General features: G+C 41.5%; 1 protein-coding gene across 3 annotated transcripts in view; it reads left to right on the top strand.

Moving 5' to 3' along the window:
- The first annotated feature begins 1,074 nt into the window (after positions 1-1,074).
- CAPZB (capping actin protein of muscle Z-line subunit beta) overlaps positions 1,075-24,074 on the top strand; it is a 109,380-nt gene continuing 86,380 nt past the window's right edge. For all 3 annotated transcript variants that reach the window (XM_073316784.2, XM_073316785.1, XM_073316782.1), the window contains exon 1: positions 1,075-1,205. In XM_073316784.2, the coding sequence (XP_073172885.1) occupies positions 1,203-1,205 (3 nt within the window). In that variant the 5' untranslated portion in view covers positions 1,075-1,202. The remainder of the gene's footprint in view (positions 1,206-24,074) is intronic.

Genomic DNA, 24,074 nt, shown 5'->3' with positions numbered 1-24,074 from the left:
ACTTTTATATCTCTGTCTCAGTTTTCCATCTGTAAAATGGAAATAACACCACTCCTTCGCTTCACAGAAGTGTTGTGGAATTAAATTCATTAATGTTTTTGAAGTGCTCAGCTATATGGGGATATGCCCCACAGAAAAGCCCATGTGGAAATTAATATTTCTGTTTTCAGAGGAGGTTTTGAATAGTGTTAACTAAATAAAGCCTGGGGCCACACATTAAATCATAAGGCTAAAACAAAATACTGAATATCTGCTTACTCAATGACCACCATCCATCCCATGCATTGACTGAGCCAGAGGTCCTGTGGAAAAATAGTGTGTAATAATGTAATTAAAGACAGTATCATAATGCATATGCACAAAGGGACCAAATCCCAGCTGCATGAGCAACCTTTATTCTCCCACTTCCTCAGTTTTGAAGGCACATTGTTTTAACATTTTTTCAGCTTATATCTACACCTCGCCCTTACTGCTGGGAAAAGCCTTCCAAACCTGACCCCAAGTTTAAACACATGCAGTGACGTCGGTCTGAGCCTGCAGCCAGCCTGAAACAGCAGCTGCGAGAGAGGGGACTGGCCGCCTGTTTACGTCAAAGGAACAAGATTACTCTGAAGCCCAAGGGGTAACATTTTACACAGGGACACGCCCCACACCTTTCTGCCAGCACACCCCTTTGCCTGTGGGTTGGGTCTCAGCCTTGCTTCCCCATTGGCCTCTCCTCCTCCCTGCCCTGATTGGTCACTCCCTTTGCGCTCTCCTCCCTTCTGGCTCCCCCACTCTCCATGCAGTTGGTTGCTCCCTGCCGCCCCCTCTGTGTCCCCCCCACCCCTGAGCTCTCTCCTCTACGTTTGTTCCCCTCCCCACCTCAACCCCCCCTCCCTCGGGTTTGCCTCTCCCTTCCCCCTCATTCTGTCTTGGTTGAGCTCTTCTTTCCCCCCAGGGGAGAGAATGGTCTCTCCCGCTCCTAGCTCCTCCCTTCCCCCTGCAGGGCCCGTGCTGCGCTCCATACTTGGCGATGGCCAGCGAACCGCGTTCTGATTGGTTACACGCGGCGATGGGCGGGGCCGAACGGTAGTGACCCGGATGTGCACTCCTAGGCAACGGGCACGGCGGAAGTGGCAGGGCCGCGGCCTGGCTCAGAGAGAGACCGGACGGGACCGGGAGCCGCCGCCGTTGCTAGAGCCCAGCCCAGCGGAGCCATCATGGTAAGAGCGGCTCGGAGCTGAGGGCCGCCGGAGCGGGGCTGCCCCCACGCTTGCCCTGGGGCCCAGCTCCCCGTGACCCCTTCCCCTGGGGACCCGGTGGCTGTCGCCCCTCGCTCGGTCCTGTCCCCTGGCGGAATCCCCCCCCCCCGTTTGTCGCATGGTCCCCCTCGCTCCAGTCACATCCTTCCCCCATGCAGCCTGGCTCGCAATGGGTGACCTGGGCGAGGAGGCCCCCTTCCTAAGGCGGGGCCCGTTGTGCTTCCTGCTCCCGGGCGGAGCGGGCATGGCTTCCCTGGGGCTCTGAGCAAGTTCTTGGCAGGTGGTGCTGGGAAGTGAGGGCGGATTTCGTGGGTGGAGAGTAGTGTGGGAGGGGCTGTGACCGGGTTGGGTGGTGGTTTGGGCAGGGTCTGGGAAGAGGTGGCTCCAGGGTCTACATGATGTTTGGGGCGGGGGGGAGATTAGGTAGGGTAGGGGTCCTCTGCTAGTGTGATTTGGCGTTGAGGGATAGGTGCGTTAGCAGGTGCCTCGAGGGCTGCATGGTGTTGCAAGGGGAGAGGCTTGGAGGAGGAAGAAAAGGCTCCACGAGCTGAATGGTGCTTGGGACTCTGCACTCGTGGTGGTGTGTGGTTCCTGACATAGTGACTTATTCTTCTCTTTAAATCTTGACCTCAGGAGGTTAGAAGGGTGATGTCAGCTACAATGGTGAGAATGAGAGTCTTGTTGATGTTTGTAATGGACAAGGTACTGAAGTTGTGAACTACTGCAAAGCTTAATTTCTGAATGCCAAGATTTCAGGAGTCAACAGGGCATGTGTTAAGATGTTTAGTTAGCTTGTTTTACAGTTCACTGTCCATTTCTGTTATCACATTATCAAATGAACATATACCGTTTAGTCCTTTACAGATTTTCAGGACTGGTACTCTAATCCTGTGTTTTAAATGGAAGTGTGATTTGTGTATTTTTACTGAAGAACAAATGTAACTCTGCAGCTATAGCTTTTAAAATTAGCTATTGTGATTATATAGTAGCAATCCTTAACAAAGATGCCGGGCTAAATTGTTACTGCTACTTACTTATAAAACACGAATTGTCATTATAAGGCTTGGGGTTCTCAGCAAAACATGCAGACTTCTTTATTAAAGTGGACTGAAAATGTAGTAAATAATTTTAATACCTGATATTAGGAAAACATCTTGAAGGATAAGCTGATCTTTCCTCCTAGGAAAGTCTGTACTTAGCTCTAAGAATGTGCAAAATTCAGCTCACGTGCAAGACCATATCATGACTGTGAATTTTATTTTCTTATATGGATACATAGGTTTGATCAGTCTTGTATAAGGAGATCTGAGGCCTGTTTAGTGAATGGAATAACCGGTTTCCTCTGAAACCTGTTTCCTCAATATCTTCCCATTATTTTAAACTTTTTGTTTAAAATGGACAGCAATTTTTACTCTTCATAGATTCCATTAGGTACTTCAGATATAAACAAGTACAAGACTGGCAACAGTGACCAAGGATCTGATGTAGTAGTCGGATTTGCCTGGACAGACTCTCATTTCTGTGTAGAGCCCCACTTAAGGTAATGCAGCTTCATGTGTGAAGGATGTCCCTGCATTCAGCAGATAGCAAGACTGAGGCCCCAGAGTGGTGGTAGAATAGTTTGAATCTTACAGTTGAAGGTGTAAAGGGAATTAATATAGCTGTATGAAGACTGGTTGAGAAGACACTACTGATATTGTAGAATAATACTTTGTTTTGGGGACTACACCTATGCAGTATCAGTATCTGAAACCTTCACGGATGCTTTTAAGAACTTTAAGGCACAGTCCTTTATTTTTCTTCAAATCAGCTGGTAATAAAGAGTTTGCACTTGCTGTACAATTTAAATGTTTATGTTGTGTATTACAGTAGTTTCTAGAGGGCCCCAACCAAGACTCAGACCCCATTGTAAGTCATCAGTGGATGGAATTCAGTCATGGCTTGCATAATTAAAAGCTTCCTTGCCAGACTACGTAAACTCCAATGGTAGCTTGTTCAAGATAGTTGATACATTTTTCTAATTGTGCTCACAAACATCCAGTTTTTTGTTATTGCTACCTCGTGCAAAGATGTGTAAACAAAATATGAGTAACCCCCCCTCCCCCAAATTAAATATCAATTTAAATTGTCTAATGAATCATTGCCTGCACTTCATTTGTTAAAATTTGTGAGGTAGCTAAAAAGCACTGAAGCATGGCTAGTGATGCATGGGTATAATGCTGATACCAGGGTAAGTGTTTTTGGTGCGCTATTTAAGCAGTTTAAAAGATTTTTCAGGGAAAGGGCTGTTGTGCAGGCACATTGGTGCTTGACAAATAAATAAGTCTCGTTTATGGAGCCGCTAGCAAACCAGTGTTATTAGATGGTTTAGTTTTTCTTTTCTCACTTAAGACACTGTTTCCCAAATTTTTGAAAGCTGTTTCCCAACCCCTGTAAGAAAATCAAACCAAATGCACCCCTCTTTCAACCCCATCCTGTTAAGGTTGAAGCCCTACTGTCGTAGGTTATGTCTTCCATGCCCACTGGTTAGTCCTTTGTACCCCGTCCTTTGGGAAATATTGACTTATGATTTGAACAGCACATGAGATCATAGAATATCAGGGTTGGAAGGGACCGCAGGAGGTCATCTAGTCCAACCCCCTGCTCAAAGCAGGACCAATCCCCAACTAAATCATCCCAGCCAGGGCTTTGTCAAGCCTGACCTTAAAAACCTCTAAGGAAGGAGATTCCACCACCTCCCTAGGTAACGCATTCCAGTGCTTCACCACCCTCCTCGTGAAAGTGTTTCCTAATATCCAACCTAATCTTAGTATTCAAATGAAGTGTGTAAATGAACTTATCTTAAACTTGTTGAAAACTTGCTTTTGATCAGATTGAGACATTCAGTTTGAAAATCAACTTTAGTGTTAAACCCAATGATATGTCCTCTTACACAATGCTGCCTTCTTTAGCTTGTTCTGCTGTACTGATCTGTAGAATAATTCATTCCCTAAACTAGGGTAATTCAGACATAACTTCCTCATATTTGGTATAGATGTCCTGTGGCATTACGCTATTCAGCATCCAGATGTAAAAGTAAATATACAGTGTAATATTGAGTTTAGGCTCTATTTTTAGAGCGTTTAATACTGTACTTGCACAGAGAAATGCCTCCTTTTGGAGGAGGGAGGCATTGCTGCCCTATTAAATTTCTACTTGTACTTTTGTCAACTATGCTCTCTGTCAGTCTGCTTTGCTCTGCAATGGACAGCTGGTGAGAGATGTGAGGACACAGAACTACTATAGTGACATCTGGATCTGTTACAAGATTTGACCGTGCAACATACCAGTCCAATTCAGGTTTGACTGGATAGATGCTTGCTTCTGAATATGGTCTGTGCATCTGCGTCTATATTCTCCTTTTACTCTAGCACTGTTCTGTGTACACAAACTGTAAAACAAAAATAACCCCCTACTCTCCCTTGAATTAGGTTCCATGGGGACCTGAATTTCTCTACCATAGTTACATATGATGATTAGATCATATACACTGATTTAAAAGTTATGTGAGTGGGGTTTGATGGTTTTTTTTAGATCTCACTTTCTAGAGAATCAGTACTTTTAGTGGACATCTACCATTGTATAGTATTTTTATAGCATTAATTGTGGGATGCTTAGGCAAAGGTCTTGTGGAGTTATGAAAGGTGTTTGTATTTACCTCCTGGTTAAGGTGGGCTTCAAACTTCTGTGCTAAGCTCTGTTTTCACCTCAATGATGCTTATTCAAATTAGGTTTCAGAGTAGCAGCTGTGTTAGTCTGTATCTGCAAAAAGAAAAGGAGGACTTATTGCACCTTAGAGACTAACAAATTTAGGTATACATCTTTTTTTTTTTTTTTTTTTTTTTTCAGATAATTTGGAGCAATAGAATTAAAGATGTGTATATGCAACTTAAGCAAAAGTTGCCTGTCACTTCTCCTATCATCTCATGGTTTTGTGATGTGCGTGTATGTGCTCAACTGTGGTAGTTTATCAAACCCAAATATCATATTATACTTGCAGGAATGGGTAAGTTTTAAACCATGGAGCACTCTGATGGGAGAAATATTTAGGACTCCTCATCGACTGGAGTTAGACAGTAGACAAGCAAGTGTATTAGAAATCTTCTATGTTGAAAGAGGAGAACTGGAGGAGGAATGTGATGTGAAGACTCGAGGGGAACTTGGCCTCATCAAGTAGTGTGGTGAGGAGGAAGTGTCTAGGAGTGAAAAAGCGGCTTCCTTTTCCCATGTCTCCCTGCCAGGGATTCTGGGGAGTGAAAAACTCTGTATTGCTCCATTGTGCATAGGGTCCAGAAAGCACAAACATTTCTAGGCAAAAAGTTTAGTTATGATGAAGTTTGAGTGCACACAATTACACAAATGTTGCATAATTTTTAAAAACAAATGTTAACCTAGAATTTTAATTTTATAAACATCTAAATGTTTGAAAACACAAATGCAGTTAATATACCCAAACAACCTAGCTTCTGCCCCAGTCATGTAGGCAGACTTTTCAAGTTTAACTCCAGCTCAGAGTTGACTGCCTGGAAATTCTCTTGGGAATCATTAAACTGAATCCCCTCTATAATTAAACTAAAAATGAAGAATCCATACTACTGAACTTCCAAAGGTATGATGAAATCTGAACTATACTTGGGTTCTCTTTTAATGTTGGTAACTGTGGCAGGTGAAATATAAATGGTAACAGTTAGTGCTGCTGCTTGTAATTTGGGTATTGTGTCAAATCTCAGTTGTAGACTTGGGTTGCTATTTCATTGAAATGTTTCAGAGCGGAGGCGTTCCAATGCTTGATGTAAGTATTTTTAAAGCCTTTCTTTAGATTTAGAGAGACTCTGGACCTGGCACAGCTCCCTGCTCAGCTTAGGCAATCTGGGGCCCTAGTCCAGTGAAGTGTGGGCACCGTGACTTTTGTGGGGGCATAAGAAATTTTGTTACAAACTTTTAAAAAAATTAATAATTGTAACTTAGTAAATATTCTTTACATTGAAAAGATTTATTGTATTTACATAACACTTCCAAATAACCATGTTACTAGACTGTTGCTAGTATAGTATTTTTGACTGTCAAAATTGTGGCCAGAACAAAAATTCATTTGAGAATCGGGCACACCACCATATAAGGGTTCCTATGGCCATGCCCTGTTTCTGTGGCTCTAGCCAGCCATGGACCTGTCTCCAATTTGAACGAGTAGTGGCAAGTGCCACAAACATGATCTCACTTCTGGACTTGTGGAGGGGAGTGAGGGGCCTGCCACTATTCCTTTTTGGATCAGTTGGGGCCTCCCTCTTCATGTGCAGTCTGTACCAAAGGAATAAGGTCTCTGACTTCACCCATCCAAGTAGAAGATGCTATGTGGGCAACACTACTTCAGCAAGGGCCCTTCCAACTCAGATCTCTCGAGGGGTTGTGTCTGTGTGTCTTCACTGCAAAGTGGACTGGTTACCAGCTTGTGAGAAAGCAAACTACACCTCTTGCTATGCTTGCTAATCCTGGTTGAAAGCATCACTTACGTGAAAGACTTTTGTATGAGGACAAGAAGGGGTTGGGGCAACACCTGAGTAAGAGCCAAGGTTAACTCTGCAGTGCAAATATACCGTTAGTAATCCAGAGCCCACTATTAATTTTGTTCTTCTGTAAGAAGATGATCTTTTTGGTTGTTTAACTGGTACTTGGCCGTCTTTCCAGCTGACGGAGGTACTCAGTTTGAAACTGATATCCTGCTACCTGATTTCCCTGGTTATTTTTGTATTGGTGCATACTTGAATTAAAAGTGGCTTGTCGTTACTTCAGATGACTCGTGGCTGCAGTTTGCTACTCTCCTCTTGCTGTGTTTGTGGCACAGGCAATAAAAATATTATCTAGACTCTGGCTCTCAACCTTTCCAGACTACTGGATGATCCGAGGAATGGAAAACCTGTCTTATGAAAGGAGACTCAAAGAGCTTGGCTTGTTTAGCCTAACCAAAAGAAGTCTGAGAGGAGATACGATTGCTCTCTATAAATATATCAGAGGGATAAATACCACCGAAGGAGAAGAATTATTTAAGCTCCGTACCAATGTGGACACAAGAACAAATGGATATAAACTGGCCGTCGGGAAGCTTAGACTTGAAATTAGATGAAGGTTTCTAACCATCAGAGGAGTGAAGTTCTGAAACAGCCTTCCAAGGGAAGCAGTTTGAATTGCAAACCCAAGTTGACCTTTGTTTCTACAGCTTGCAATGGAAAACAGGTTCCAAATATGAAATGCAGATGAGATCATTGTCATTCTATTTCTTGTAAAAGCACTAGATTGACCCTATTCTGTCAGATCGCTTAGCACAGACTTTTGTAGCAATGGACGCTCTCTCATGGTTCATTAGTGTCAAATAACAAGGCCTAAAACTGAATGATTTTAATGAGAAGCTCCAAGCAGGTATAAAGTTGTGTGCTCTCTCTGGGTATGTCCGCCCTGCAGTCAGACTCCCCTGGCTGGCCTGTGGCAGCTGACTTGGGCTCTCACAGCTTGGGCTGCAGGTTGCAGTGTATACTTTTGGGCTCAGGCTGGAGCCTGGGCTTTAAGACTCTGAGTTTGGAGGGTCCCAGAGCTTGGGCTGCAGCCTGAGCCTGGAAGCCTATGCTGCAATTAAACAGCCCTATGTCCTGCAAGCCTCAGTTAGCTGGCATGGGCCAGCCTTGGGATTTTAATTGTGGTGTAGACGTACCCTAAAAGGTCTCATGTCTTCTCAAAGTGCTGTCACTCAGTGTCGAGAGGCACATGCCTTGTATTCAAGCTTCTTGCAAACTGAGTTGCAGAATTGTCCAAGTGTGAACTTACAAGTTTTTTATCTCTTGCATTGAGAGAAGAAAAAGCATAAGCTTTTTTTCATACACTTAAGCTTTAGGATCAATATCCTGCACTGTTGCAGTAAGATTAAATTACCTAAAAATCCCAGAATACCTTTCATTTAGAAAGCATTTACTTCTAAAGGCTTTTTCTTCACTGCGAAAGGTGAAAGCCAACTCAAGTCAGAAAACATATCCAGAGAGACATCATCTTAAAACCTAATCAGCTTGAAATTTGTGAAAAGTACTTTTGGTGCTTTATGTGCACATGAATTCCCCTGACAATTCTTTTGGTTTTACAATCACTTTATGTAGAAGTTTCCCTCCCTTGCTGCTGTGTGAATGACCGTCCCCAAAACAGGAAATGAACTAAACAGGGTGGATGGTGAAGTGTTATTAAATGCACAGGGTACACTTCCTCTAATCTTGTTTGTAACACTAGCAGTTGACCAACTTTCACACAAGTGACTGAATACTTACCAAAATATCTTGCAGGATGACTGTTCAAAACCAGTGTAGTTAAGGGCAGTCCTTCTAGGTCAAGTCCTGGAGTTGTTTATAAGGGCATTGCAGAGATCAAACTGTACATCAAGTAGCTGTTTGAAAATTAGTTGAAAATCTGTTTAACTAGGAGGGATTAAGTCTTTAATTTAACTTGCCAAAAGATGAAATTATGCAAAAAAAACTTCTAGTGTTAAGCATATGGCAAAATAACGTCTGAAAAATAATTCATGAGTAAGGTTAAGATTTTGTCATGATTATTTTTAGTAAAAGTCACAGACAGGTTGCAGGCAATAAACAAAAATTGACAAAAGCCTGTGACCTGTCTAGGGGGCTGGCTGACAGCCTGGAACCCCCCACCACCCATGGGAGAGGGGCAGGCTGACAGCCCAGAGCTCCATGATGAAATCATATCCTTACTCATGAACAGTTTTGCAGAGTAAATGCTGGTCCTTCCAGTAGTGCACCTCAGATCTGTTCTTAATGATAGTTTTGAACAAGAACCTGTTTTGCTTTTAGAGTATGGGGTAGGAGAAAGCTTGTACTCTGTCTACAATAGCTGGGCCAAACTAGATAATATAAGCTAATGTCTTCAGAGCCGTGAATAAGTTGAAAGGTATTTTCAAGATTAGGAATATGATGCCTTTTTTGTTTTCAGTTTTTGTTTAAAACTTTGTGGGGACTTCAGTGTTTGTAACCCTTTTTAAAATTTTTGTAACAGGTGCAAAATAACTGCAGTTTTCTATGTAAGTGTTGAAGTAAATCACTCCTGTCTTGTAAACTTTCAAAAAACAAACCCCAAACCCTTATGTTCTGAAAGGTAGCTGGATGGCATGTTTCATTTTCAACCCATTTTAGCAAGAAAGTAGCTCACAGGTGGGGTGTCTTTTTGTTTTTTGTTTTGTCAAATGCTGATACCATGGATAGTTATCTTTTTAAAGCTGATAACGTGTATGTGGGCATAGGATTGACAAACAGTATGAACACTAGTGCTGAAGCCATTCTGATACTTCTGAGCTGACGCCCTGCTCTGGAAGAGATGATGGCTTGGTAACCAGGACCAACTTGGTTATCAAGGTGCCAGATCTCCTTTCAGAGTGTAGCTGGAACCATGGGTGGCGCCCGGCACCGCCCCCCCCCCCCCCAGTCCAGATTAGTTTCCCATTCTGAAAGGAGCGATGACGGTTACTGAGCTGCCACCTCTCTTTCTGGATGCTAGAGTTGGGAGTGCCAGAACTCCCAGGACCCAAAATTCAGATGAAAATCAGTAAAAACCAAATAATGGCTTTTATAAAATCTCAGAATTTTTTGGTAAAAACTTGAATAGTTAGAAGTATTGTAGAAGTCATAAATCTGATAAGTATTTTTTTACTAAGTCAAAACCAAGCAGTTGGAGAGATTACTTTCCTTTATCGGGAGATTGAAGGAAGTAGTGGGAGGAATCCATGTCTTTGCAATTTATTAAACTCTCCCATTACTTCTCAGGTCGGTTCTTACATTTCCATTGCTTTAAGTTCAGCCTGGTAAGATTTTTGTGACACCACTTTAATTTTAAAAGTTTTTGTGTATTTGTAGTCCACCACATCATTGGGTTTTCTAAACTGTTACAATGAGTGGCAGTAAACTGATATCTAGTGATGCTTTGTGAGCCAGGACTTCTTTAATAGGGGAGAAGAAAAGAGAAATTCAGTACAATGTACGACTAGAGAGCTATTTGTTAGAGTGCTTCTAATTTGGCAGATAACTTCTAGAGCTAATGGGGGAAAAACATTCTTATTAGCTCTCAGTTACTCTCACTCCTTGTTTGCAGTGTTCATGTAGCCATGTTGGTGGGAGACAAAGTGGGAGGAGCCATTTCTGTTGGTTAAGGAGACAAGTTTTTGAGCTACACAGAGCTCTTCACATAAGGTCTCAGCTGGAGCTCTAACAGTTAGAGATTAGCTTAAACCCTGAAACAAGAGGTTTAATATCGCTTCCAGAATTTAGCATTTGCTCTTATAACTCTGGGTGTCCAGCCATATAAATGTCCAGACTCTCTTTGAATTTTGAAGACAAGCTTACCAATGACTTCCTGTGGCAATGAGTTCCACAGTCTAATTACCCATAAGTGTCCTTATCTGTGCTGAATTTGCTACCTTTTAGTTTCATTGTCCCCTTGTTCCTGTGTTATGAGACAGGGAAAACAGATGCTCCTGTTCTTCCCCCCCCCCCACATTCATTTTACATCTTTGTGTTTTGTTTTGTTTACTTTAGCAAGAACACTATCCCAATCTTTTCAGTCTCTTCATGTGAGGTTTTTTCCAGACCATTCTCTGAGCCCCATTTAGTTCTGCAATATCCCTTTTTAAGATGGAGTGACTAGTACTGTATGCTGTATTCCAGATGAGGTTACACTGTGGATTTATATAACGGCATTATAGTTTTCCATCTTCTTGATCCCATTCTTTCTGCATCCTTAACATGTTTGCTTTTTTGACTGAAGAGATATTCACTGAGCTGTCTATAATGACTCCCAAGTCACAAAGCGATCTCTTAACACACACACCCCCAAAAGTACATATGTTGAAAGTTTGAAAATCACTGATCTAGATTACACCTTTTCACAACTGTTTTAGGATATTTCAGGTTTTGAGCTAATGCTCTTGCTGGTCAGCCATTCTGTACAAAGGCAATGACACAAATCTGATCCTGGGGGGGAGAGAGAGAGAGAGAGAAGGGCTAGGGCATGTCTATATTAGAAATGCTACAGCGCTTCAGTGTAGATGCTGTTTATGCTGATCGGAGTGGTTCTCCCATTGGCTTAGGTAATCCACCTCCCTGATAGGTGGTTGTGATGGGTTCCCCCCGGGGTGCCACCTGGAACTGGGCTACCACTGAACCCCCTGACCCACCAGCCTGGGCTCCCGCTGTATTGCTGTGACAAGCTGCAAAGCCCTCCAAGCTTGCACTTTCACCAGCATTCACAGAGGTAGGGACACAGAGGGCCCGCATGTAACTGCAACTGGGTAACTGCTAGCCTTCCAGCCTAGGACCCCAGGGCAGTACTATCCTGCCCTGATCAAATCTGGCCAGTATGTGGGTTTAACACTTGGTCTGCCTCTCCATCAATGTGAAGAGGACTGTGCACACTTGTGCTTACGAAGCTGAGATTTCCCCTCAGCTCATTAGTGCAGCAAGCCTGGGAGGGGGGAGAAGTGGAGCTGCAGCGAACTCGTGGGAGGAGGCAGAGCAGAGATGAGCTGGGGTGGGAGGGCCGCAGCAAGTGGCGGGGCGGGCACAGAAGAACCATTCCCCAACTCAGGTCACCTCCGTCTCCTCCCCTGAGCGTGCTGCCGCCACTCCACCATTATATCAGGGTAGAGGTGTACAAACAACCTGGGAAGCCCAAGTTGAGAAGTAAAGGTATTCATACACAGGCTAGAAATCCCTTTAGCCTGGGACTATCACTTCCACCAGTTAAGTCTTTGTTCCTCAGGTGTTTCCAGGTGTGTTGTTGCAGGGAGAGTGAGGTGACGACATGATGTCCTTTCCCATTTTATATCTTCTTCTCAGTTGCTGGAAAGCTCTCTTGCTTTGACCTGGGTCCAACAGTTCCCATTGTGTAGTGCTATCTCTGAGAAGTTTCTGTTGTACACAGTTCCTGGGGTAATCCTTGTGCTTGTGTGCATTTCCTCAATAAGCCATTCACGTTGTTTGGCCTTTTTACTGTTGTACCTGAAAGGCTGCTTGTGGGTGTTTTCAACCTCGCCACATGTTTCAGTAACACACACAGCCAAACTTCATAACTTCACATATGATGATAGCACATACAATCCAATGAGATCTAATGTCTAGCAGATCAAGACTTTTTAGAATACCTCTCAAGGCATACTTTGTACAAAACATATAGACTCATAGACTATCAGAGTTGGAAGGGACCTCAAGAGATCTAGTCCAACGCCCTGCTCAAAGCAGGACCAAGCCCCAGCTTTATTTTATTTTTTTTTGCCCCAGATCCCTAAATGGCCCCCTCAAGGATTGAACTCACAACCCTGGGTTTAGCAGGCCAATGCTCAAACCACTGAGCTATCCCCCCCCCTAATATCCTAATGACATGACCACGTTGAATACGGGGGTGCCAGGGTGTCAGTGATAGCTAGGTAGACGGAAGAATTCTGTCAACATAGCTCTGACTACAGTGTGGGTTAGATTGGCTTAATTAAGTCATTCAGAAGTGTGAAAGGTCACAGGTTGAGTGACATAATGTAGCTGGGTTGATCTAACATTTAGTGTAGACCAGGCCTTAGAAAGAATGGAGAGAAATACAATAGAGAGGTGTAATATGAAAATACTATGTTAAGATACTGTTAGGCTTGCAAATTCAAACCCTCAAGTTAAGAAATGCAAAAATTAAGGTTGCCTGAATTTAACATGGGTGAACAAGGTCACCCGAATTTAATATGGGTGAAACATATTTTTCTCTAATAGCTGAACTACTCTGGCTATAACTTTCATAAAAAAATTTAGCCTGAGGCAGGCAACCACTATGCAAAACTTCAGCCCAACTGGTTAGTTTGGCAAAGTTTTTATAAGCAACTGAAAACAGGGTCTTATAATGGAAAAGTGTCAGGCAGCCTTAATACTGGTGGTGCTGACAGCCGTGGCTATAATACACTTAATGCATCTGACAAGTGTTAACAATTGTGGTTCCTAGAAGGCAACACTCTGAAAGATAGCTTTGTTCTCAGGAGACTTCCTAAAGCCCACTCTCTTGCAGCCTTTGGTTTCTTTTTATAGATGACAGCTGTTCCTTACCAAAATACTCCTAACTAAAACAACTTGTTCTTTTGATAGATACACACCTCATCAGATCTCTGCTAGCTCATATCAAAGCCTAACAAATATATGAAGCATTTGCAGGTGTTCTAAATACCGTTTTTCAAAAAGAATGGTCTCAAGATGGCATTCTGGTCTATCTTTGCCTTAAGTTCAGTGTGGCTAATGTGTCAGATTTGCAGAACAGATATCCTTTAGCAGTTAGCAAAATGTTCCATGTTCTGTGTAGAAGATGACCATTTGTTCTCTAGTTGACTCGGAGAAACAGATTTAATTTCCAGGGTCTATTGTCCTGGACCACTGTGAAGGTCTAACGGATGCTGGTAGAGTGCTGCACAGTGGAGTAACGTTGAAGGTGTGCAAATGGAGTTCTGGCAAACATATCCAATATTTATATCGTGCTGCATTGGTTAAAATGTGTAGCCAGTTGATTGGTATTAATGTTCAAGAGACTAAATAACCAAGCTCACCCAAATTTTCTTTCCTGTACTGTTTTGTCTTCAGACAAGTTAATACAGTTAACCCATCCCAGGAAGCAGATTCTCACAGCATGTTCAGTTTTTATCTTACACGGAAGTTGTGCTCCCGGGGTTATACCCCTAAAACCACTTACATATGGGGTGCCTGTTTTCAAGTTAAGTATCACTTTTTACACCATGCAAGATTATTTCCCAGTTGCCTCATTTTTCTGGTACCTGATGTACACCTTCTATCTCTTGTTTTCAAACATGTTTACAAACTGGAAGGCACTTCACACACATAGCAGGGTAAAGCATTAATGAATTTTGTCTTACAGATTTCCTATCCACCTAGGCCAAATACTGAGTTGTACTGTCACAAAGTATTGTGGGATACTTCGCATAAATGAGCAAGAGTAAGAATAATACAATTTAGCATGTTTACTCAATACTCCATTCATATCATGCACATAATACCTATGAATTCGGTGTGTGAGACCTAGATGCACTGGCTAACGGCAATACATTTTAATTGTTTGCAGTGTTGTTGTAACCATGTTGTCCCAGGATATTAGAAGTTGGTCCAGTGTAAGATACGACCTCACCCACCTTGTTTCTTAAATTTTCGTGGCAGTTTAGATGTGTTCCCTACCCAAAGAGCTTACATCTGATAATACATAGGACAACAGTTAAGTGAGAGTGCGAAGGATTCCTAGAAGAAGTGGGTTTTAATCAGAGATTTGAAGGGATGAGGATGAGTGCTTGATGGACAAGAAATGAGCAATTGTTCAATGCACATGGGGCAGTATGAAAAGCAAAAAAGAGTGGTCAAGAGGATGAGGTATAGTGTCCTGTTTATCTTAAAATCCGCCCCCACCCCTACAGATCTACTCCTATAGAGTGAGATTAAGTCTGAAAATTTGTTGACTTAATCTCAAAAGTCAATGGGACCGCTTATATGAATACAGGTTTCAGAGTAGAAGCTGTGTTAGTCTGTATTCACAAAAAGAAAAGGAGTACTAGTGGTACCTTAGAGACTAACCAATTTATTTGAGCATAAGTTTCCGTGAGCTACAGCTCACTTCATCGGATGCATTCAGTGGAAAATACAGTGAGGAGATTTATATACACACAGAACAGGAAAAAATGGGTGTTATCATACATGCTGTAAGGAGAGAGATCACTTAAGATGAGCTATTACCAGCAGGAAAGCGGGGTGGGGGGGAGAAAATCAAGGTGGGCCATTTCCAGCACTTAACAGGAATGTCTGGGGGGGGGGAGGGGATGATAAACACGGGGAAATAGTTTTACTTTGTGCAATGACCCATCCACTCCTAGTCTCTATTCAAGCCTAAGTTAATTGTATCCAGTTTGCAAATTAATTCCAATTTAGCAGTCTCTCGTTGGAGTCTGTTTTCTGAAGTCTTTTTGTTCTAATATTGCGACCTTTAGGTCTGAGGTCGAGTGACCAGAGAGATTGGAGTGTTCTCCGACTGGTTTTTGAATGTTATAATTCTTGACATCTGATTTGTGTCCATTTATTCTTTTATGTAGAGACTGTCTGGTTTGGCCAATGTACATGGCAGAGGGGCATTGCTGGCACATGATGGCATATATCACATTGGTAGATGTGCAGGTGAACGAGCCTCTGATAGTGTGGCTGATGTGATTAGGCCCTGTGATGGTGTCCCCTGAATAGATATGTGGACACAGTTGGCAACGGGCTTTGTTGCAAGGATAGGTTCCTGGGTTAGTGGTTCTGTTGTGTGGTTGCTGGTGAGTATTTGCTCAGGTTGGGGGGCTGTCGGTAGGCAAGGACTGGCCTGAATATAGTTGTTTATCTGGTTAAATGTTTGGATTAGGGCCTTAACTTTTTTTAGTCTTTAGCTATAGCACTCTTACAAAATTCATGACTTTGAACTAGTAGAAGCATCTAACAAAATGAGCACTTTGTTGCAACTTTAGATTAAAATGTATTAGTATAATTTTTCAAATTTAGTTTTAAAAAGCTTTGGCCTGATTTTAAATCAGTGCATTTAAAAAAACCCATAACTTAAATTGTGCTTTAAAATCAGTGATTCACATTGCTCCATCCTGGATGAAATCAACACTTAACCAGTTTATTAAAAGTTCTTAATTTACCTCTTTTTGAAAATTGCTGGAACTGTTTGAAAAGGTGTCAGGCTGAAGTGCAAGTACCTAAAAGAATAAAATGGGAAAAGTGGCAATGGAGGGAAGTCGGGGAGAGGACAGGTGGCCAGCCATTTCTCAATGTAATGCTTGTATGCAATCAATTAAATCTTAATGCTGTATTTATTGGGCAGTGATTACTTTTTGCAGAAACTTTCCTGTTTATAGGACTCTTCTTGGCACCAGATGACAGCAATTAAATTACATTGTCATGTTTAATGGCAAGTTTTATAAATAAACATCCCTTCTAGTATTCCAAAGATAAACATTGGTGCAGAAATCGTAGTGATTATGACAAGGTCAAGAAAAATAACTTTTTTTCCAAAACATACTCCCAGTGCATGTGTGACTGCACTGTAGGAATTTAGCTTTGCTTTTCTCCTCTTTCTTTCTGTGTGCTCCTCAGCTCTGACTGGACAGGCAATTGAGAAACTCCTGTTGAACTTGTATAAATTTTAAAATATTGGCAGATTGAAGTATTCCCACTATGAAGTTCATTCCTTAAAGTAGTAGTAAAGAGGCACCAAACACATAATATACAGTAGATATTGACAGGTTTCAGAGTAGCAGCCATGTTAGTCTGTATCCGCAAAAAGAAAAGGAGTACTTGTGGCACCTTAGAGACTAACCAATTTTATTTGCGCATAAGCTTTTGTTAGCTACAGCTCACTTCATCAGATGCATGATGAAGCTCATGAAAGCTTATGCTCAAATAAATTGGTTAGTCTCTAAGGTGCCACAAGTACTCCTTTTCTTTTTAGTAGATGTTGAATACGTGCATCTCTAGGCCTGCTAATAATACTGCTTAAATAGGCAATGTGTCAAGTTAAATAAATCCCACTAAAACAACCACACACACAGATTTAACCCCTTGGTTCTTAACCCACCTCAAAAAAAGCCTTGGATTCTTCGTGTCCAGGGAATTCCAGAGTCAAATGCGCTCACTTTCTAATCTAGGGATTCAGTTTATCCCCAATGAGCTGCACTACAAGGAGAGTGGTATCTCCAGATATGTGACTCAAACCACTTATTAAACCAATACAAACAGCTTGAATTTCACCAGGAAATTAAGTGGAAGCTGATGCTGTTTCCAAGCTTGAGACTCCACCAACTGTCTTAGCTACATTTTACAAGTGGCTGCTGCATATAAAGTGCATTGCAGTAATCCAATCTGAAATTAACAAGGTCTGAATAACTGGCGGGAGCTACATGTCTTGAAGACTAATCCCTACCAAGCAAAGATGGAGATTTGCATACTGCACTTAGCCATGAAGAAACCATCAGGGATCCAGTAGACCCCCTAGATAGCAAACTCCAATGTACCACTGTGAGGGCAGGTGGTCAGCCATTTCTCAGTGTTAGTTGATTGTATACAAACGTTAATCTTAATGCTGTATTTATTGGGCAATGATTACTTTTTGCAATGATTACTTTTTCCTGTTTATAGGACTCTTCTTGGCACCAGATGACAGCAATTAAATCACAGCTCTTACTGAGCTTAAATGAAGGAATGGTTATCTTTGGTTGCCGCATTAGACACTACCATCCTTACCTCTGTTTCACCTGGATTGAACTAGGTCAGATAGCACTGACATTCAACATGCTCAGCATTTCAGATTGACATCAGTACACTGATGGCAGTGAAATCTGAACCACTTCCTCTCCTCTTAACAGGAGGGTTGGCAGATTAGTTTCCCACAGGAGGGCCCTTGGAGCCAGCATGTAATTTACCAATCCTATTCCCTATAGCTCCTCTCAGAAGAATAGAGCTACTTGAGCACCTGGCTTCTCAATGTTAATATCAACCTATGTGTTGCATTGTATGGTCTGTGTGGAATCAAAAGCCCCGAACCTCCTAAAAATACCACGAACACTTGATCTTTGTTTAACACATTGTGCAAGTCTTGTTAGCCAATCTCTTCACCATATCTAGGCCTATATCCCAATGAAATGGCTGAAGGCAATCTCAGTGCTCCAGGTAATGTCAAACTACTTTTCCATAATCCTATCTTCCTTGAGCGATCGGAGCAGAACAATAATGGAGATGGCTTCTTTAGCAGAGGCCCTTCTAAAGAGAAACATTGACAATCTATCAGTAATGGATTGTTTCTCCCAACAAGAGTATCGGCCAAGTGGGACACTCACTGGACAGCAGTATGACTTGGACCCAGTGCCCCAAAGTATCTCCTTTTATTCTGGATTCCACTGAATCAAGGATAAAAATCATACAGCAGTTCCACACTTACTTGAAAACAAGTTTCTGCTTAAACTTGGAGTCCAACAATTTTTCTTTTTCATCTGAGATCCTTCAAGTGGACATCCAACACTTGCTCTTTCATCTAGGTTGAAGTCCCACCTACAATATCAATATAACAGCATATTGCTCTAAACACGTACATTGAGTATGATCCCAAGTGTCAGAGCTGATAATGAAAACCACCTGGGCTATTTTTCTCAAGTTGTACGACACGTAGATGAAAGAAGTCAAGGGCCAGCAGTCTGGTCTGGAGTACTTTCAACTTAGCTTGCCATTTTTCACCTTCCTATCTAATAAGCCTGAAAACAATCAGCAACCAAGAGTATCCTGAACCCTCATTACTTAATTGTACTGCCAATCCAGAATATACAAGAAAATGTAGCGAGGTGGACTGGTGAGAGGGGTTGGGAAATGGATAGCACACTTGTAAGTGGTCGTTAAAAATGACCCTTGATAGTATCTGGCAGAATACTTGAATGGATGCCATGGAGAAATTATATTAGAGGTAGGGAATAGACTACTGGGGATATGGTAAAGTTAATGGAATTTTTATGTAGTACTCTGATTGAGCACCTTCCCTCCCTACTTGCCTGAAAAGCTAACCTCCATGGCATCTTGTTGCCATAGAGGGAATGGAAGGAGGTGGAGGAATTGGGAGTTCTACAGTTTAACAGAAACCACTGAATATTACTTATTGTACAGAGATGGCAGTAAACATTCCTTTGGCTGAAATTCTCTTAACAGTAGTTCTTCTCCTATACGTCATTTTCAAAAGGGAGCAGCAAATGTCTTTTACCTGTGAGCCCTGAGAGTTGGCTAGGATTAAAAAGACAGGCTAGTTGAGAAGTAGAGTGTATCATTTAACTTAAAAACACAAAACCTTTGGTGTTGGCACAACAAAGCTGGAAAATAGTAATCCAGAGCTCAAATGGGGTGAACAGACTTGAAATCACTTGACTTGCAACCTAGAGAACAGGTCTGCAACTTTTAAAATAAATAAACCACCTGTTGGTTGAGTATTCCTGGTCCTTGAAGATAAGTAGAGTTTTCTAACACCTTGCCTTTTTCAGAAATGTTGCTTTGGAAACTGATTTATCTACATTGGGGATTAAATGGTGTTGGCATTTAAAATTGCCTAGGCTGTGTTAGACAAGTCTATGTGGAGAGAACACAATAGTTCTTAAAATGATCTTCTGGGCTACTCTTAAAACCTAGTTTGGATAGATCTAGGCTCAGTCCACAATGGAGGATTAAAATGCCAGTATGCATTAGGGATGTAAAAGGTGAACCGGTAAGTATTAATCTTACTGGTTAACCCGCCTTAACCATTAACCATGCGCTGGATGGCTGGCCCCAGCAGCCCCACGCCAGCCAGTCCCTTAATGGGCTAACCATTTAAATGACATATTTTTAATAGTTTAAACAGTTAACTTTTTAAATGATATTTACATCCCTAGTATACACATACTATCATAGGGGGATTGGGGAAAGGAGCTTTGCAGCGTAAATGGAGCTGAAATGTGTTAGGAACTGGGCTAGTTCTGTACTCCACACGTATTGCAGTGTGTCACAGAAACATGGTTTGGTCCCAATCAAATTGTACTTGAATATGATGGGACTAGTGGCTTAACTAGACTGAAACATTATTATAGTTCTTTGTGAGGTATTTGTGGCACACATGTAAGAATATTCCTAGAAACTCTCTAGAATGAATCATTGCGTTTGAAAACTGTTGAAGACTTAAATTTTCTCAATATGACTGTCAAAATGACAGTATTGCTGGATAAAGTGTGGTCACTTGGGGTGTCTCATGGACATGTATGACCAAACCAACTTTCTGCCTGGTGTCTCTGTGCAACCAGCAACTTCTATGTTTAATTTTGAATGAGGTGCAATTTGTATCTTAGGTTCCTGTAAATATTTAAAATTTGGCTTCTAATAAAACCAAACCATTTTAAGGCCTTCTTGCTGTTAAGAACTTCATTAATCTTGCTTCTGTATTGCAATTATGAATACTTGCTTGGTATCTAGGCACCTTGAGCAAAATTGTGAATGGTGAATTGATATTCCAGTGAAACCAATTTACTGACCTACCAGGTGTATCCAGCTGGAGGGGGACTGTGCAGCCAAATAATTAACCAGTTTCATTACAGGATGCAGCTGAGTCTGAGTGAAATCCAAGCTATTTCTGTCACTTTCAGATCACCCAAAGATCTCCTAAAGCAGTATTGCTCTGCCCTGCCCCTCAGTTGCTGATATGCCTATACTAGGAGTGTCCTATCATAGGCTCTGTAGTCTAATTTAGAAAATTAGTGCAGTGTAAAAGGCCTGTTTACCGGAAGGGATTAAATTAGGGAAAGCCTACTACTTAGCACTGACATAGGTAGCCCAAATAATTGCTTCTCTGGTAGCTAGATTGGAGGCTTTTTACAATAGAGGACTGAAACTAACTCTAGTTTTATTTTTGTTTGAATAGACTAATTCTGTTCATGCTCAGCAATAATGTAGCCTAACTGGCAGAAGGCATGAAAGCAGAGTTAAGCGAACAACCAGTGCTGTGCAGCCTGTGGAGGTACTGTAGGTATCTTTTGCCTCCCCACAGGTGGCATGTCCGTGTCTACAGACCTTAAACCTTTCAGATTTCTCAGAAGCCCTTAGGTTCTTAAATAAAAGATTAGTCTGTCAAAGGGACAGAACTCAGTGCGTCTGTAAACCTACTTTCTGAATCTGAAGAGGCACAGACCAAAGCTCAACTAATCTGACTTGCAGTGGGCTGGTCTCCAAATCTTGTGAATGCACCTTTTGACTTTCTGTACATGCAGGTAATGGCATTTACTTGTGGAAGATATAGTAGAACCTCAGAGTTACAAACACCTGAGTTATGAACTGAGTGGTCAACCACACACCTCATTTGGAACCAGAAGTATGCAATCAGGCAGCAGCAGGAACCCCTCACCCCCCTTCCCCCCAAAAAGAGGGGGGGCAAATAAGTACAGAACTGTTAAACATAAACTACTAAAGAGGAAAGTTTAAAAAAAAAAAAAGTTGACAAGGTAAATGAAACAAGCACAGAAAGAGTTCCTTTAAATTAAGATGGTTAAAAGCAGCATTGTTCTTCTGCATAATAAAGTTTCAAAGCTGTATTAAGCCAATGTCCAGTTTAAACTTTTGAAAGAACAGCCATAACATTTTGTTCGGAGTTACAAACACCTGAGGAATGGAAGTTGTTTGTAACTCTGAGGTTCTACTGTAGCCATTTGTGCAATTTTCCTTGAAAACATTTGAACAGTCTTTCATTTCTTCATGGAGCAAACTGAAGTCTACATTCCATACTGAGTGACCACCTAAAAACTAAATCAGACAATTCATTAAGCTGATTTCTGAGAAGTGTTAACAGTTTTGCCATTGATGCTTTGAGGTCTGCAAGTGCATGTCTTGGCTCTACAAATACCCGCATTTGTCTCTGATTTAAAACTGTATGTAAATTATAATACAAATTAGGTATAGTGCTCATGCTTGGGAGGCTGCCAATGCACATCTTGCTGCAAAGCCTGAACAGCTGCATTAGAGCTGGAGTTTACTGATGCAGGGTGGTTTGTTCTTAAGTAACTCTTGCTGATTCTAGGATACTAGCAACTTACTGTATCCTTGCCAAATATTAACTGGTGTTGGTCAAATTGCTGTTGAGGGTAAAATCTCTTTGAAAAGAATCAGGGAAACCATAATGCTTTTTGTGCAATGTGATCTGTGCAATCTGTATCCTCACTTATGACTGCAGTGAGACTCCTTTTTCTGACCCTGTTTTTGTATACATGGGGTCCTAATGGTAGCATAAATACCAGTAAAGACAGGGTGAATGGTATTTCTGAAAATAGCAGTAGGATTTAGCAGGAATTACATTTTTGATAGTTACTTCATTGCAACTTCAATTAATGTGAGTCTTGGCAGAGGGCTTCTATTCTGGAAATAAGCAGGGTGACAGGGGAAGACTGAAAAGAATACCAGATACAGAAGGAAACTAAACAAACATTAACTACTTCTATAGACTTACCTTAAATTTATTATTGGCATTCTCTTCTGTAAGACAGCACTTAAAACAGATTCTCAGGAGAAGATCCTAGATAGCAAAACATCTTTACAGGAAACTTATTAAAGGAGCTTTAATCTAACCTAATGTTCTCAATAATGTCTTTGAGGTTCCTATGATTGCTAAATCCTTCAGTGATTTGAGTTGTAATAAAACTTCATTTAGAATTTTCCTCAGCACCCCCTCCTCCTCCACAGGAGTCATTACTTGACATGAGGCAGTCTTCTACTATTTGTACTTCATCCAGGAAATACTAAACTCATTAAGTCCTGCAACCTCAAAGAGCTTGACTCAATTTGCAGCCCCCACTGGGGGGGAGGGCAAAGAGATAGTGACTAATCACCACTCAGTGAGTATTGAGTAGGAGTTTATGTACCTCCCTGTATCTAAAGATGAGGTCTCTAGATTTCTAGACAATCTTTAAGATGCGATTCCTGTTAATGTCTAACTTTATTTTCTCCTTAAGTGAAAATGGAAATCCAGGGAAGATGGACAGTATGGAAATAAGCTTATTTAGATTTCCTAAACTCTGCCCCTGGTCAAATATAGAATAATCAGATTGACACCACATATTGATAGTCCCCAGAGAACTCCTTTCTCCTCTTCATACAGAGGTTGTGAAGATTTTCCACTTTCATGGTGTCCATGAGCAGCCCTTGGAGTCTCACTTGCCAATTCACTAATGTAAAAAAGGATAATAAAAGCAACTTTCCTCACCATCTGAAGGGTACATGTGCCGTCACCACCACCATTTATAGCATCATTAAACACAGTTCGTGCACCTGTGTAGGCAAACATCACAGGCAGTCTGCTTGCTTCCCTGTGCACTTTAACTGGAGTGGAATTCTGAAACAAAGTGGTGGCTCTACAAAACCTGCCTAGTTCAATGCACCTCTTAATTCTGACAGACATAAGCAGGGTTTTTTAACAGCAGATCAGCAACATCTGCAAAATGGTACCAGAGCATTTTGATATCCATTTCAAAAGTGTCGTATTTTGAGGTTCAATCTTAGTGCTTTTTTGATATTATCTGTGGCCAAAATGTAATGGACAAGGCAAATTTTAAGAGGCGATATGACATGATGAAGACTTGGATCAGAAACCTTAATTAACATAAAACGAGGAGTACTTGTGGCACCTTAGAGACTAACAAATTTATTTGGGCATAAACTTTCGTGGGCTAAACATGAAACCTTTCTCTCCACCTGTACCCTTCATGTCCGTCTTGTTTGAAAAGCCTTTTTCTTCATACTTCAAAAGGATCAAAGATTTTTTGTGACCGAAATGCTATTTCTCCATAGGAATGTGCGTAAATGTAAGACACTTAGACAGCAGGATGTCAATATGTGTAACTGACTCGGAAACCTTTTGTTTCTAAAGTGGTGACATTAAGGAAGGCCAAGCCATTTTCTCTGTGCCGAAGAGGGGAAATGCCATGACAGCATAGAAAACACTGAAAGAAACAAAGAACGAGGAGTACTTGTGACACCTTAGTCTAAACAAATTTATTTGAGCATAAGCTTTCGTGGGCTAAAACCCACTTCATCGGGTGCATGCAGTGGAAAATACAGTAGGAAGATATAGATATATACACAGAGAACATGAAAAAATGGGTGTTGCCATACCAACTATAATGAGAGTAATCAGTTAAGGTGAGCT

This window comes from Lepidochelys kempii, chromosome 18 (genome assembly GCF_965140285.1).
Source record: "Lepidochelys kempii isolate rLepKem1 chromosome 18, rLepKem1.hap1, whole genome shotgun sequence".
Lineage (NCBI taxonomy): Eukaryota > Metazoa > Chordata > Testudines > Cheloniidae > Lepidochelys > Lepidochelys kempii.
This window is presented reverse-complemented; position numbering and strand designations above follow the sequence as displayed.